The sequence below is a fragment of the Typopeltis vanoorti genome, chromosome 3 (genome assembly GCF_054136105.1).
Source record: "Typopeltis vanoorti isolate ZY-2024b chromosome 3, IOZ_Tvanoo_1.0, whole genome shotgun sequence".
Taxonomy (NCBI): domain Eukaryota; kingdom Metazoa; phylum Arthropoda; class Arachnida; order Uropygi; family Thelyphonidae; genus Typopeltis; species Typopeltis vanoorti.
Genome location: NC_143551.1, coordinates 170,225,447 through 170,240,785, shown reverse-complemented (window position 1 = coordinate 170,240,785; position 15,339 = coordinate 170,225,447). Strand labels below are relative to the sequence as shown.

Sequence of the window (15,339 nt, the reverse complement as noted above, 5' to 3'; positions counted from 1 at the left end):
CCGGCTTTTCAGAAACAACCTGGCAACTTAAAGCCAATGCAACACGCAAGGAATGGAAGTGTGTAATCTGCAGTAGGAACAAAGAAATGCACCCAAGGCAGCCACCTACTATGCAGCGATTATACCGGAGGCAAAATCAGATGACGAACTGAACAGACAAAAAAATGCAGGTGAGTCCTATAATTTCAACTCTTTAAATATACTAATAGAAAACGGTCTAGAGACTATAAAAGCCAGCTTAGTAGATATTGTGCAAGAACTCTTCGACAAACAGAACGAACAAATAACAAAAAAACTAGCAAATATGAAGATTTGGTCAAACATAATAATTTAGCAGTGATAGAAGTGTTGCAAACGGTAAAAGACATCAAAATCAGCATTAACGCACTAAATGACAGGCAACACAATTTGATGAAAGAAACATCCAAACTCCATCAAGAACATCATCATAATCATCATCATCATCAAATTCCTGCCATGTACCCTCAAAGGATGTACAGAATATGATAGTACTCCATGAAAAAAATTACATCATTACTAACTTCCTATCTACAATTTTCCTCCAAATCAGTCTGTTACTTGTCAAGACTCCAACATTATCAGATCTTATATTTCTATCGTCTAAGGAACTTTGTATTGCATCAATCCACCTATATCTTGGTCTTCCTCTGGGTCGTTTTGCTGCCAACCTCGCAGAGAACACTTGTTTTACTAATCTCTCTTTGCCCATTCTGTTTAAGTGACCATACCACCTGAGATTAGCTCTGCTAACGCATTCCTAGATGCTGACAATGTCAAGTTCTTTCCTAATATCGTTTTTAATATGATATTGCCATTGATGCCATCTGTTCACACCTATAATCTTTCTCAGGACTCTCATATCTATGGTCTCTAGTCTTTCGTCAAGTGTTTTACTTCTGACTCAGCTCTCAGATTCATAAATTAAAACTGGTTTGAACACTGTCTTGTATACAGCTAATTTAGTGTTTGTTCCGATTAATTTCTCTCTTATTCCATATGAATTTATTCAGTTGACTTCCCACCATACCAGCTTTGCTGATTCTGTTGTCTATTTCTATATTTAATTTATCATCTTCACTAAAAATCGTGACTAAGTAGCTGAAATGTTTTGCTTGTTCCACAGGTTCTCCGTTCACAACACAGTTGACATTTTCAACAATTCTACCTATTTTCATTGTCTATGTCTTTTTATTGCTGACCTTCATACAATATATATTACAACAGTTATTTAATTTAGTCAGAGAATCTTGCAGACTTGTAGCAGATTTAGTTAGAAGTATAACATCATCTGCATAAAGCAAAGAGCTGACATTAACATCTCCAATTTTGATATCATGTTTAATACCACTTTCCTTCATAATGTGATCCATATAGATAATGAATAACAGAGGGGATAATGTACATCCTTGTCTCACACCAGATTTAACATTAAACCATCTTCCTGTACTTCCTTCAATTCTAACTGCTGACTTACAACTCAAATAAAGACTAAGTATTGCTTGATATAATGCCCCATTGACACCATATAACTGTAGTCTATTGAATAGCTTCTCTCTTGATACCTTGTCATATGTCTTTTCCAAATCGACAAAACTTAAATACAGATCTTTGTTATATTCCCATGCTTTCTTGGCTATTTGTCGTAAAGTGAAGATCTGATCCTGACAGCCTCTATTTGGCCTGAATCCAGCTTGTTCTTCACCAAGATTTTCTTCCACAATTCTTCTCAACCATTTCTCAAGTATACTTGCATAAATCTTGCCAGGAACACTCATTAGGGAAATACCTCTGTAATTCTCACAATCAGTTTTATTTCCCTTTTTATATATGGGTACTATGAGAGCTTTACTCCAATCATTGAATTCGTCCCTCTTTCCAGGCTTTCTGAACTATGCACTGCAGCCACTGTAAGACTCTTATACCACCATACTTCAGCATTTCTGGTCGAATATCATCTACTCCTATTGCCTTTCCACATTTCAAGCCTTTGATGGCTTTTTCTACTTCAAGTATGGATATGTATTCCTGACATAGTCAGTGTTTTTTACCACTGTGCTGTCATCACTGCTTGTTTCATTTAGCAGTTTTTCAAAGTAATTACTCTATAATTCAAGGATATATTTTTCTCCCATTTTCATGTCACCTTTATCATCTCTAGCTCCTTTTACAGCACTCTTTCCTCCATTCCTAAGCTTCTTCAACAACCTCCAGAATATTTTGCCACCTTCTTGATATTTATTTTCTATATTCTTGCCAAAGTCCTCCCATTACTTTTGTTTACCTAGTTTTACACAGTGTTTAGCATTCTTGCACTTTTCTCTGTATTTTCTAAGTGCACAAGCTGACTTATTTGCCAGGAACTTTTGATATGCTTTCTTCTTTTCCTTCACTGCCCCTTTAACTTCCTGTGTCCACCATGGAGTTCTTATTTTGCTATCTTTGCAGACAACTTCACCACATGCCTCTCTAGCTGAATCAGTCAGGGCTTTCTTCAAGGCTTGCCACTGAATCTCCAAGGTTTGATTCCTGTTCTCAAACTCTTTCATTTTTTCTTCAATAATCTTTGAAATATACTACAAAGATTACACAGTCTACAGTTCACATCTGAGAGCTGCTCAACTTTTATTTGCTTTTAAAACTTTCTTACATGTTATTCTTTTCAATATGAAATTCAATTTTATGCTGCTCAAGACTAAATAGTGATCACTTCCAATTTCAAATCCTCTGTACACTCTGGTGTCCTGCACCAGGGAGAAAACATCCCTATCAACAATAACATAGTTAATGAGACTTTTCTTATTCCTTGCCTCTTCTCTCCAAGTGAATTTTTGCACATTTTTATGCTGGAACATGGTGTTATTAATAACCAATCCATATCCTGAGCAGAAATCCAACAGATATTTGCCATTATTATTAGCTTTGCTCTTTTCTCCAAATTTTCCCAATATATTTTTGTATGTGTGACAATCATTTACTACACTTCTATTGAGATCCCCAACAAGGACCAACTTTTCCTTTTTCATTGTGTCAGCTGCTTTCTCTGAATCCTCAAAAAATTCCTCCACTTAGGCATAAATAAGTCTCATTGTCCAGTTCCCATTCTCATATTTGTCCACATTACTCTACTTGAGACTGACTGCCATTCAAGAAGATTAGCCTCGTATTTTGTGTTGAAAACTATGGCTACTCCTTCTTTTCCTTGATTGTCATTGCCTGAATATAACATTTTGTATTTATTACTCAGAAAAATCTCACCAGTTTTTGTCTTTTTTGTTTCAGTCACCCGTATTATGTCTATCTGTTACTTATCTAATTCCTCAGCTAGCTCCATTTCTTTGCCATTCAGGCTTCTTATGTTGATGTTACCGATCTTTAACTCTGGTGATGTTGAGTTGGGCTGTTTTTTCAGATTTGTTCCAGTAGCTGACTTTTCGCTGTTCGCCCTGGTTTCCTGGCGAACACAACGGGGGCCTTGTTTAACCAGGCGACGCCCCAGCCGGCATGAAATTTTGTCATGTTGTACCATCATTTTTTATTTTGGTTTAACCAATAAGAATACAATTTGATCGGCTAAATCCCAAATTGCCAGCCCATCCTCGTTCGTTCAGTATCCAAGTAGATACCCAACAGGGTGTACCACGAGAAGGTGAGGATTGGACATTAGGTCAGAAGCCCTGGTCGGTTCTCCACATTCCTTTAAAGGCTATCTGGAGGTTTCCTCTCAGTTATACAGCTTTGACCCTTAAGCACGCCACTTTGTGAATGTGAATTCTTCTGCTCATCATCCATCTCAGAAAGCTGGCATTATAAAATCACTAGTTTCCAGAGTACACAAATTCTGCTTCTCTGAAGAATCTCTAAACCAGGAATTAGAAGTAATCAAAAATACAGCCATCCTAAATGGAGATAATCCGAAAACAACTCAAAAAATCATCAGTCACTTCTCCACTCATCAAACCAGACAGGAAGAAGTCCATAGGATTCCCATACCTTATGTCAAAGGCATCTCCGAACGTCTTTCTAAAATTATGAAGAAATACAATTTTGCCACTACTTACAAACCTATCAACCAAATTTACAACTTGTTACCTTCTAGGGACAAACTCTCACCTTTGAGGTTGCCTGGCGTTTATGAGATTCCATGCTCATGCAAATTGTCTTACTTTGGACAGACAGGTAGGTCGGTTCCGATATGCATCTCGGAACATCAAGACCACATTCGTCTTTTTAAACCGCAAAAATCTGGCCTCTCTCGACACGGAATTGAAAATCCAAACCATAGGATCCATTGGGAAAAGTCTAAACTTTTACATAGATCTTTATATAAACATGAACGTTTATATATAGAAAGTTCTGAAGCCCTACTACACAGACCAAATTTAAACCGCAACAACATTACTATTCCTAAAGTATGGGAAATTGTCATACAAAATTGTGTAAAATAATTATTAGTTTTTTTTTTTTTTTACTTTTTCTTTTTCTCTTTTAAACACGTTACGCATGTTTAATGAGATTCTATTATAATCATGCGCCCTAACTGTATGTTATTCCTATTATTGTTTAAACTACTGTACTGTTGTAGAAAGTATTTTTAACTTGGGTATAATTATGTTAAAGATACCAAGCAATTTTAAACCTGGTTTTACTCCATTTTGCTCCACCTTTACCACGAGTTGCCTTGGTCTTGCACTACCTGTGGGATCAACTAGTCTTGCATCAATTGCAGGCGCAAACTTGACATTTTGTCTGTTTGCTCACTTGGGAAAAATGGAGTAAAACCAGGTTTAAAATTGCTTGGTATCTTTAACATACTGTACTGTTGATGTCCTAAGATACTTAGGATGAAATATTTACAATGAAATAATTTTCACTGTGGTTAATACGTGTGTTCTTTTAATTATGCTGTATATTTATTAGTCCTATAATATTTATTAGGTTTTACAAAACATTGCACTAGCATAAGAAGAGGTTACATAAAATCATATGAATTTGGTTTAGAAAACCATTTTATCCACAGTTTGTGTGCAATTGCAGTAAGAACAAAGTTTTAAAAAAGTGATTAAAAATAGTGAAGCTTGCTGAACAACTAAAAGTAAAAGTTGATGTATTGAAGAATTTATTGACTCAAGTGGTAATGAATTATCAAATTGAAGGAGTCATTTCTTCATTTGAAAAAGTATTTCAGAATTATTTATAATCATACAAATATCATGCTGGTTAAATAAGGTCCTAAATATTTTTGCCAGAGAACCAGCATAAGCAGTAAAAGGTCAGCTACAGGAACAAAATCAAACTCAAGACTGTATATGCTAAGTTCCAGCCTTAGCAAATACAGAGTTCAGGGATCATTTTATTGGTGCCTTTAATTTAAGATAACTAGCTATTGGAAATATATGCTGTTAAACAGCATTAAAAATTAAACATTTTTATTGATTACAATTTTACAAAACAAGAAATATATATATATATAAAGAAATTGTTCTTGCTTTTTTGTTTGGCAAAATTTTCCAAATGTTTATCAATTTATTTTATGTTTTTATTTTTTATATTTTTTTTTTGTCACAGTGTAGTCCCACAAGTGAGCTAAATCTGCTCAAAGTGAGTAGTAGTAACTGAATTAAAAATAGGCACCATCAACATGAGCAGTATCAATGGAAAACAGGTGGAGTTAATAGAAGAATTAGAAAAGTACAATATCAACATAATTACTGTTATTGAGAAAAAGACTAAAGCATATCAGATACTATAAAATGTTGTATTCAAGCAATAGTGCTCAGTGAAAAGAAAGCATAACTATAGTATTCAACACTTTGGTATGCAGTCTTAAGTAGAGTGATACAAGTAAGTTTCAAAATGGGGAATTGGACACTGAGATTAATTTGTGTCTCTGGTCTCACAGGAGATTCTATTAAAAAAGAAGTAGATGAATTTTTCAACCTGTTAGAGAAGGCAAGTTACATAAAGAAAAAGTTTTTTCCTTGTTAGAGATCTGAACAGCAGAGTAATAAATGAATATCAGACAGAGAAATATCAGGAAAATTTGGAGAAATGAGAATGTTAACAATAATGGTAATAAATAAATAATAATCTGCAATACTTACAGGCATTTAAGTTCCATGACCTTCTCATATTGGCTTTCAGGAAGCCAATATGAGATTCCATAATTTTAGAATGCACAAAAATATATATTTAGTCTTATGCATAAATATATTTTTATGTGTAATTTGCATGTATTGTCCTGGTCAGTTTGTCTGGTTGCAGGATGAAAAACATGAGTTTCTGGGAAGTAAAACACTGTCAGCTCTTTTAGATGATAGGAGTAAAGCACTCATTGCACCTATCCATTAAAGTGCGGAGAAGGGAAAAAACTCCTAGTAAGGATTACAGAGATATTCCACTGAGTGTTCCAGGTTAAATTTATGCAGTTATGCTTTAGAATATATATTAAGAAAAATTGTACAAGAGAAACTTGGGAAAAACGAATTTTTGAAGGACCAAATTTTTATTTATTGAGAAATCATTAGAGAGGATATTTATGTACATTTTCTATATCTCAAAAAAAAGACATATGATGACGTGCCTAGAGAAACGCTGTTCAAAACACTATATTGCATAAATGCATAGCAGTACTTTAAGTTGTCATTTAGCAGTTAGAACTGAAACAGGTGCAGGAAGGTTTGAGATAAAATCAGATGTAAAGCAATTGTGCATTTCACCTTCCCTCTTATCTATCAACTATAAGGATATCATATGAACAAAAGTAGCATTAATAAATGTGATAGGACGGGTAGTAAGTATGTTGCCTGGGTATGACAGTGGTGAGATGAGGTTGAGAGCAAGGATTATGAATGATATGTTAGTTGAAATGTGGGAGACAGGAGTACAGTTTGTTAATGTGTGGAATGAGTTTGAAGTGAACTATATAAGAGAGACGGACTGCATTTGAGTGGTTATGGTGTGAGTCGCTTGGAGAGACTGCTGCTGGAAGGTAGAGAAGTGAGTAGAGAGAATGAATCAGATCAAGTGGGAAGTGATGTGGAAGACTGACTAAGGTAGTTTCTAACCTCTGGAATGTTGAATATAAGGAAAGGAAAGACTGAGAAGATGCAATTTGCAGAGTCTGTCGGACAGGAGGAAGAAGGGAGATATGATAGAGACCTACAAGTTAGTAAGGGGTTGTTATAGGATCAATGTTGGAGAGGCGCTACAGAAAACAGTGGGAGATCAGTTGAGAACCAGAGGTTATCCCTGAAAACTGTATAAAGAGGGTGTGAGTAGGGGAGTGAAAAGCAGGTTTTTTCATGCAGAGTTGCAAATGATTGAAATGACTTGCCTGAGAGTGGAGTCTGCAGAAAATTTGAGTGTGTTTAAAGCACGGCACGATGAGCTGTGTGTATGATAAAAGGTCTTCCCAGATAAGTCTTTGACTCCATGGGGTCTTGGGTAATAATAATAATAATAATTACTAACTGCCGAGTAGGCCTGTGTAGTTCAATGGAAGTGACGCTTGCAACCTCTGCACTTGGCTGCATGAAAATAGACTTATAGTTCAAGACTAGTCGCTGACTGGAAGAACCTTTTCTAAGCCTTTCTTCAACTGGTTCCCGAGTTAGTCGATCTCTGGCAAGTGGGTTTTTCTTCTAAAAACTCAGGTATTTTCCCATTAACTCAAGAAAATGAAACATAGAACCCACATTATTTTAGACACTAACATATCCTGTTAGGTACCAAGGGATGACAGCACTTGTTTGCTTGTCTCTTCATTGGTACACCTATAATTAGTGATACACATGGGACAGCTATCTCTGATTGGCTACCGGTGGAGATTGAACTGTCCACTCAGTCTCCAAAGTTAGATAGGATTTAAAGGCCTCACCTTTAAATCCTATCTAAATATATATATATATATGTGTGTGTGTGTGTATTCCTGAGCTTCTACTCAGTTGTAATGGTACATTTTAAAGAATAAATATTTAACATGTTCATTGCCAATCATGCGCTATCTCACCAAACGGCCGATCACGCGTTAGCGCGTGGACGTCGCTAGCTAAATAAAAAATAAATTTAAAAAAAAAAATTGGCCACCACACGAAATTCCAATTTTCAGCTTGGCATTGAACGATACGCGTGATGCGAGTTCTCACCAAACGGCCGATCACGCGTTATCGCGTGGATGTCGGTAACTAAATAAGAAAATTTAAAAAATTTGCCCACCACACGAAATTCCAATTTTCAGCTTGGCAATGAAAGTGTTAATGAATTCTAAACCGAGATGATAAAATATGAAGTTTTAATGAAAATGATACAACTAGTTTTAGCCTTTTATAGCCTTCTTCAGGTATCCACTAAAGGTAGAACACAGTAATAAAAATTGAAGTTACAAAAAACTGAGAATTACAGGCAAAAAATGCAATACGTAATTGACACAAAAACGTTGTATTTTTCAAGTTGTTCTATCTAATGCGCTATTGTTTGTTGCATGCGAGCTTGCAAGTTCTCGTGAACACCAGTATTGAACAACTGCAGCATGGCTATCAGGGATGTTGTAACTCAAATTGTTGTTCAAATGTTCAGGATTAAGGAGGATTTCCCTAGACTCCACGATTTTCCTTTCAAACTCATCACTGCAGCGAAAAATGTTTTCGGATTTATCCCTGCAAACTCAGTGACTCTATAGATCATCATGAGGATTGTTTGAGAACATGACTGGATAGGGCAGATGCATGTGATCTTTTATAGGTCTTCCTCTGAGTTTCCTGCCAACCTCTCAAAGAACACTTGTTTTGCTAATCTTTCCTCTCCCATTCTACGTGGGGTGGTCTGAAAAGTTCTCGGCCTTGACCATAAATGGCACAATTCTATCGGCACAATTTTTTTTTTTCTAAGTTGGTACATCTGTCATAAGCATCCATGTGAAATTGCAAGTCATTCTATCAAGTAGTTTTTTTTATACAGCTGTCGGAACCAAAGTGTTGTCTGTATGGATAAAATTGAGTATCATGTGGTTATAAAATTCTTTGTAAAAGAAATTCATTTTAAAGTCATAAAAGTTTATGGGCACTCTTTTCCTTCATTTTCAACAACTAAGAAATGGGCTTCCGAATTTAAATGAGGCCATACCAGTATTGAAGATGATCCACGTGAAGGACCTCCAAAAAGTGTAACAGCACCGGAAATCATTAATCAGTGCACGATATGGTATTGGATGACCAGCAAGTCATGCATGAAATTGCTGAGCCTATGAGAATTTCAAAAGAACATGTAGGATATATTTTGCATGAAGAATTGCAAATGAAAAAGCTTTGCTCGAGATGGGTGCTGTGCAGATCAAAAACGCACTCACATGAAAATCTCTGAATAGTGCTTGGAGCGTTTTAAGAAGAATGAAACTGATTTTGTGTGTCAATTTATTACTACATAAGAGACTTGGATTCACCAGTATGCACCAGAATCCAAACAGAAGCCAGTTGTTCAGTGCCAAAGAAGATAAGGTCATGGCATTGGTGTTTTGGGATGCTAAAGGCATTTTGTTTATCAATTAATTTGAAAAGGATAAAAGAATATTATTTCAATCTTTAACCAGACTAGATGAAAAAAATTCATGATTTTTTTTTTCTGGTTGCAGAAGAAAAAAAATCATCTTTCATCAGGACAAGGTACCTGCCCACAAAGATGTTTTGGCAATGGGAAAATTAAGGAATCTGCACTATGAATTGTTGGATCATCCACCCTGTTCCGCAGATTTGGCTCTCTCTGACTTCTATCTCTTACCAAAACTAAAACTCTTCCTTGCTGGTGTTTTACTTCAAATCAAGAGGTGATTGCAGCTGTTAATGGGTATTTTGCAGATCTTACTGAGAACCACTACAGGGACAGGATAATGGTGCTGTAGCATCGCTGGAATAAATGTATTAGTCTTAAGGGAGATTATGTTGAAAAATAAAAATAATTTTGAAATTCTAAATTCGTTTTTTCATTGTTAGGCCAAAAACTTTTCATACCACCTTTTTAATATTATATTAGATCTACTAACACATTTCTGAATGCTAACAGTGCAAGTTCTTTCTTAATAATAATAAAATATTAATATCCTCATTTTTAATGTGATACTGCCATTGATGCCATTTGTTCACTAGCCTATCTTTATCAGAACTCTCATATTTGTGGTCTCCAGTTTTTGATTGTCGTTGTGTGGTCCTTCAGTCCATGGACTGGTTGGCTGTAGCACACCATTCCCAAGATTTATTCTCTTTTCAGAGATTCTCTTCATTTCTTCATGTCATCAGCTTCCCAAATCTTCACATAGCTATTTGATGAAATTCATTCTTGGTCACCCCTCATTCTTTTACTCAGGATTTTCCCTTCTATTACTGTTTTGAGGAAATTCGAGAACAAGTTGTGGCTTGGTAGGTGTCCTATTCATTTGAGTCACCTCTTCTTTATGGTATCTAATATATACTTCATTCTTCCCCAACTTCTTTGAGAACTTTGTCATTGCTTTTCTTTTCTTTCCCACCCACGTTCGTTAATTGCCTCCAGCATCATATCTCGAAGAGCTCTAGGTATTTTTGATCTTGCTTAAGGAATGTCCAGATTTTCAATGCATGTAATGCAACTGACCAGACAAAGGTCTTTACTAGTCTCTTTCTTAGTTTGATGTCAATTTGCAGTTTTTGATGAATTGTTTAAGTTCTAACAAGCTCTCAGATCCTTAAGTTAAAACTGGTTTGAATACAGTCTTGTATTCAGTATCATAATATAACACTAAACTATGTATCATAGTATAGTGTTTTGACTAATTGCTCTCTTATTCCATATAAATTTATTCATTTGACTTCTACCATAGTATCTTTGCTAATTCTGTCTATTTTCATATTTAATTTGCCATCTTCACTAAAATTTGTGCCTAAATAGCTGAAATGTTTTATTTGTTCTATAGGTTCACCATTCAGGATACACTTGAGGTTTTCAGTGTTTCTGCCTTTTTTTCATTGTCTTTGTCTTTTTATTCCTGATTTTCATACCAAATTTATTACAACAATTACCATATTTTTCGGACCATAAGATGCACCTTTTTATGTAGAGAAATCAACTTGGAATTGGGGTGTCTTATGGTCTGAAGGTAGGTGATATCGAGAAGTCTTGGATTCCCACGTTTTCAATGCGAGCCAAATATGTGTCTCGCTGCATATGTGGGAATCCCCGAAAATTTACTGCCATCAATAGTAGTAAGCGTATGCAGTTTTGAATGGATGAGACAATTATTGAATCTTTTAAAAAATGTGGTACTTAACATGATGGATGGTACTGAAGATGACTTAGTTTTTGAAGAGAGTGATAACAATAGCTTTGTTATCACTCTGTAATAACGAATTGTTATTACAAAGAGTTTATCACTCTTCGTAATAATGAAAAGTGACAGTAACGAGATGAGTGATAATGCTGAGACGACTGAAGACAAGCTGAATGCTGCTGGTACAAATTATAGTAATAATAAATCAAATTTAAGGTTTGTGAATATTTTTATATAATAATTTTTTTTTTCTGAAAATTGTCTCATAAATTTGGGGTGCATGTTATTGTCCGAAAAATACAGTATTCAATTAATCAGAGAATCTTGCACACTTTTGCTTAATTTATTCAGAAATATAACATCATCTGCATGAAGTAAAGAGCTAAGATTAACATCACCAGTTTTGATACCACTTTCCTTCTTAATTATTATTACCTCCAGGGAGTCTAAGGACTCCCTGGAGTCGCCCGTAATAATAATTAAGAAGTTTTAATGAAAATGATACAATAGTATGATAGATACGGTGAGAATGTCATATAGTAGTGTCGCCCTAAACATCATGTCCACACTACTATATGACATTCTCACCGTATCTATCATACCTTGCCTTGAACTCACTCACCATTGTAGCACCCACAACAGACTCTGGCAGCTTATTCCACTCATTTACTACTCTAAAAGTAAAGAACCCAGCTCTAACACCCCTGCTAACCACACTCTTGCCCAGCTTCCATATGTGTCCCCTAGTTCTCCCATCACCAGTCCTGATCTCAAAAATATCCTCTGAATTAATCCTATAGAAACCCTTTAACAATTTGAATGTCTCAATCATATCTCCCCCTTTTCCACCTATCAACTAATTTCTGCAACCCAGAAATCTTCAACCTGTTCTCATATGGTTCATTCCATAGACCTGCTATCATCTTAGTTACTCGCCTCTGGATCCTCTCCACCTCCTCCCCATCAAGAAGGAACCTAGGTGACCAAATCTGGGCACAGTAGTTGAGATGAGGTCTTATCAAGGCTCGGTACAGAGGTACAATAACTTGCTTGTCTCTGCTCGTCAAGGTATTTATCAACAACCAAGTGAGTTGATGAACTGATTTAGCTACTTTTGCAATGTGCCCCCTAAACTTCATCTCAAGAACAGCATTAATAAGGCCTGGTCTACTGCACACAGAACCTGGATTCCATGGTGACGAGGATCCAGAGGTGAGTGACAAAGATTGTGGCAGGGCTATGGAATATTCTACATAATAATAGACTGAAGGTCTGTGGGAAGCAGTAATCTCCCTATTTCTGCTAGTCAATGTGTTCTTCAACAACCATGTAATTCGATGAGCTGTTTTGGCCTCCTTTGCAATATACCCTCTGTACTTCAACTGCCTGTTGACAATCACCCCTTAGTCCCTGACCTCATCAACTTCCTGCAGTTCAGTTCCATCAATATAGTACACAGTATGTGATTTCTTCCTCCCAGAGTACATTACCTTTAACTATTGTGTCATCCTGTAGGATCTCTATGTCACCTTCATTGACTATTACTCTTCCCAATTTTGCATTATCAGCAAACAACTGGATATTTCTTGTCAAATCGTTTCCTATATCATGTACAAATTAAACAAAAAAAAAGGATGAAGTACTGAGCCCAGAGGTACACTACTTGTCACCTGACTTCTCCTGAACTCAAATCCTTCATAAACCACTCTTTGATATCTGCCAATCAGCAACTCTATAATACAAATCATCATATTCATTTCCAATCGCTCCAGTTTATGCAGTGGAGTATCATGAGGAATCCTACCAAATGCCTTCGCAAAGTCCATCAGTATCACTGACTAGGCATTTACTTTATCCAATTCCATTATTACTTTATTATAAAAAGTAAGACCCACCCTTCACAAAACCATATTGCCTCTTATAAAGTATCACATTCTTGTCCACTTCATCCTCAATTCTGTCTTTTATCAACTTCTCCAATCCCTTAACCACCACTCCTGATATATTGATTAGCCCATAATTTTCTGTTTTTTATCTTGGAGCCTCCTTTATTCAGTGGATTCTGCCTTCCTTTCACATCATTGGAACCTTCCCAGAACAGGCTTAAATTAAACAGCTTGGTCAGAGGAAGTGTTAATTCTCTAGTACATACTCATAATGCATGGACCAATATGCCATCTAACCTGGCAGTGCAGTATCACACCAACATGGTACACTGTTTCGAAATCATAACTTAGTAATAACTCAACTATTTGATATATGTCCTCCACACTTTCTGCATCATGATGTTAGAGGATAGCTCTTTCATAACATCTGAACGATTAATCATGGTAAATGCTAGCAATATCAGTATTGCTCATTGTTTCATTGTAAAAGAAATAGTAGTAGCCTTGGAATACATTTTTGAAGTCTAATTGCAGTGCACTCTTAAAAAGGTAGCGGTCAGATCCTATCTGTGTGTTTATCTCAGCAGAACTTATCCATTTATTATTAATCCTGGTGTTTAGGCTTATTCATTGATTCTCCGGCATCTTGTTGTTTAAGAAAATTAATAACATAGACTAGATAATAACTAAAAATATTTAATTATTACTTCCTATATTTTGCCGAAGTTAAATCGGCATCTTCAGGGCTTAATACATTGGTATTAAACACGTGCACACTGGCACACTTCAGTAGCAAAGATGGGATAGGAGAGATATGGGATGATCTAAAGTCCTATAATTACACCACAGTACCACAATAGGACTTGGTTGGGTGTTATTGGCTGTTGGGCTGACTGGCTGCTGCTGAGGGTTTCCTATATGAGAGGCAGTTAGATACAACCATGTTTGTTTAGGTTCAGATAGTTGGAAAGAGCTGTAGCAGATTAAAGGAAAAGCCTCTCAGATTTAAATTTGTCTTGGTGAAGTAAGGTGGCTTTTTTCCAATGGATCCTCTGCTGTGTATCCAGGACATGGTCTGCTAATCCTGAGCAGCCATAGTGGTAGAAACAGATGTAATCCTAGTGCTCTGATATACGGCCATTGGCTGTCCTACTTGTTTATCCATAGTATGAACAGTTGGAGCTGGTCTGTCTTTGGGGGGAGCAGATAAGGGTTGCTATCTTTTTGGGCAGTTTATAAGTGGTCGCAGGATTATGCTTTTTTAAGATCTTGCCACCTTTCCTGAGATGTCACAAATAAAGAGGATGGTGATGGATTTGCTGCAATCTATGTTTGGAAGTTGGGGGTGGAGGTACATAATGTTAAAATACCTTTTATTTCATGGGAGATGTAAGCATAGCTAAAAAAGGTATTTTTATGTTGGTGAGTTCTGTATTGAGTGCAATATTATCTGAGCAAAATTAATTTTGCCTAGAAGACTAAGGTTTTTATAGTTCCAAATTGTTGGGTAGGGAATGATGTGACTGTTGATGAATTATTTACCTGTGTGTGTGGGGGGGGGGGGGGCTGTGAAAGTCAGAGATCCATTTGATTGTATTGTCACAATGTGCCCTTCCTAGGGTATCTAGGAAGGGCACGTTGTTGTTACTTTCTATTTTTGTTGTGAATTGGATCGTCGGATGTTGACTGTTCAAATGGGATAGGAAAGTGTGTAAGGTGTCTCGGCCATGTGGTCAAATTGTGAACACATTGTCCACATAGCTTAGAAAATAGTGGGTTTAGAGGGAGGGAATGGTTAGGCTGCATCTGCAGTTGTACATACTATAGGACAACAGGTAAGACAGCCAACATCTGTATATCAGAGCACCAGGATTACATCTGTTTCCACCGCTATTGCCCCTCACATTTTCTGTAGACTGTGAAGGTCAGAGAACTCTTCTCTGACCTACACACTAGTTACAAAACCAAACTCTTTGGTTTTGTAACTTGGGCATATAGGAAGGGCAGATCATTGTAATTTTCTATTTATGTTGTGAATTGGATTCTTAGATGTTGGCTGTTCAAATGGGATAGGAAAGTGTGTAAGGTTTCCAGGCCATACAGCCAAATTACATACACATTCCTCACATAGCATAGCCA

The 15,339-nt window shown here is 36.3% G+C and overlaps 1 protein-coding gene across 10 annotated transcripts in view; it reads left to right on the top strand.

The window, feature by feature from the left end:
• LOC150108741 (uncharacterized) overlaps nucleotides 1-15,339 on the top strand; it is a 189,706-nt gene that overhangs the window by 108,180 nt on the left and 66,187 nt on the right. The window contains exon 3 of one of the 10 annotated variants that reach the window (XM_090416204.1): nucleotides 9,647-9,985. The exons of the other annotated variants lie outside the window; for them this stretch is intronic. Within the exon in view, the coding sequence (XP_090272330.1) occupies nucleotides 9,647-9,842 (196 nt within the window). The 3' untranslated portion in view covers nucleotides 9,843-9,985. Of the gene's footprint in view, nucleotides 1-9,646; nucleotides 9,986-15,339 lie in introns of those variants that run through there. 10 annotated transcript variants of the gene reach the window in all.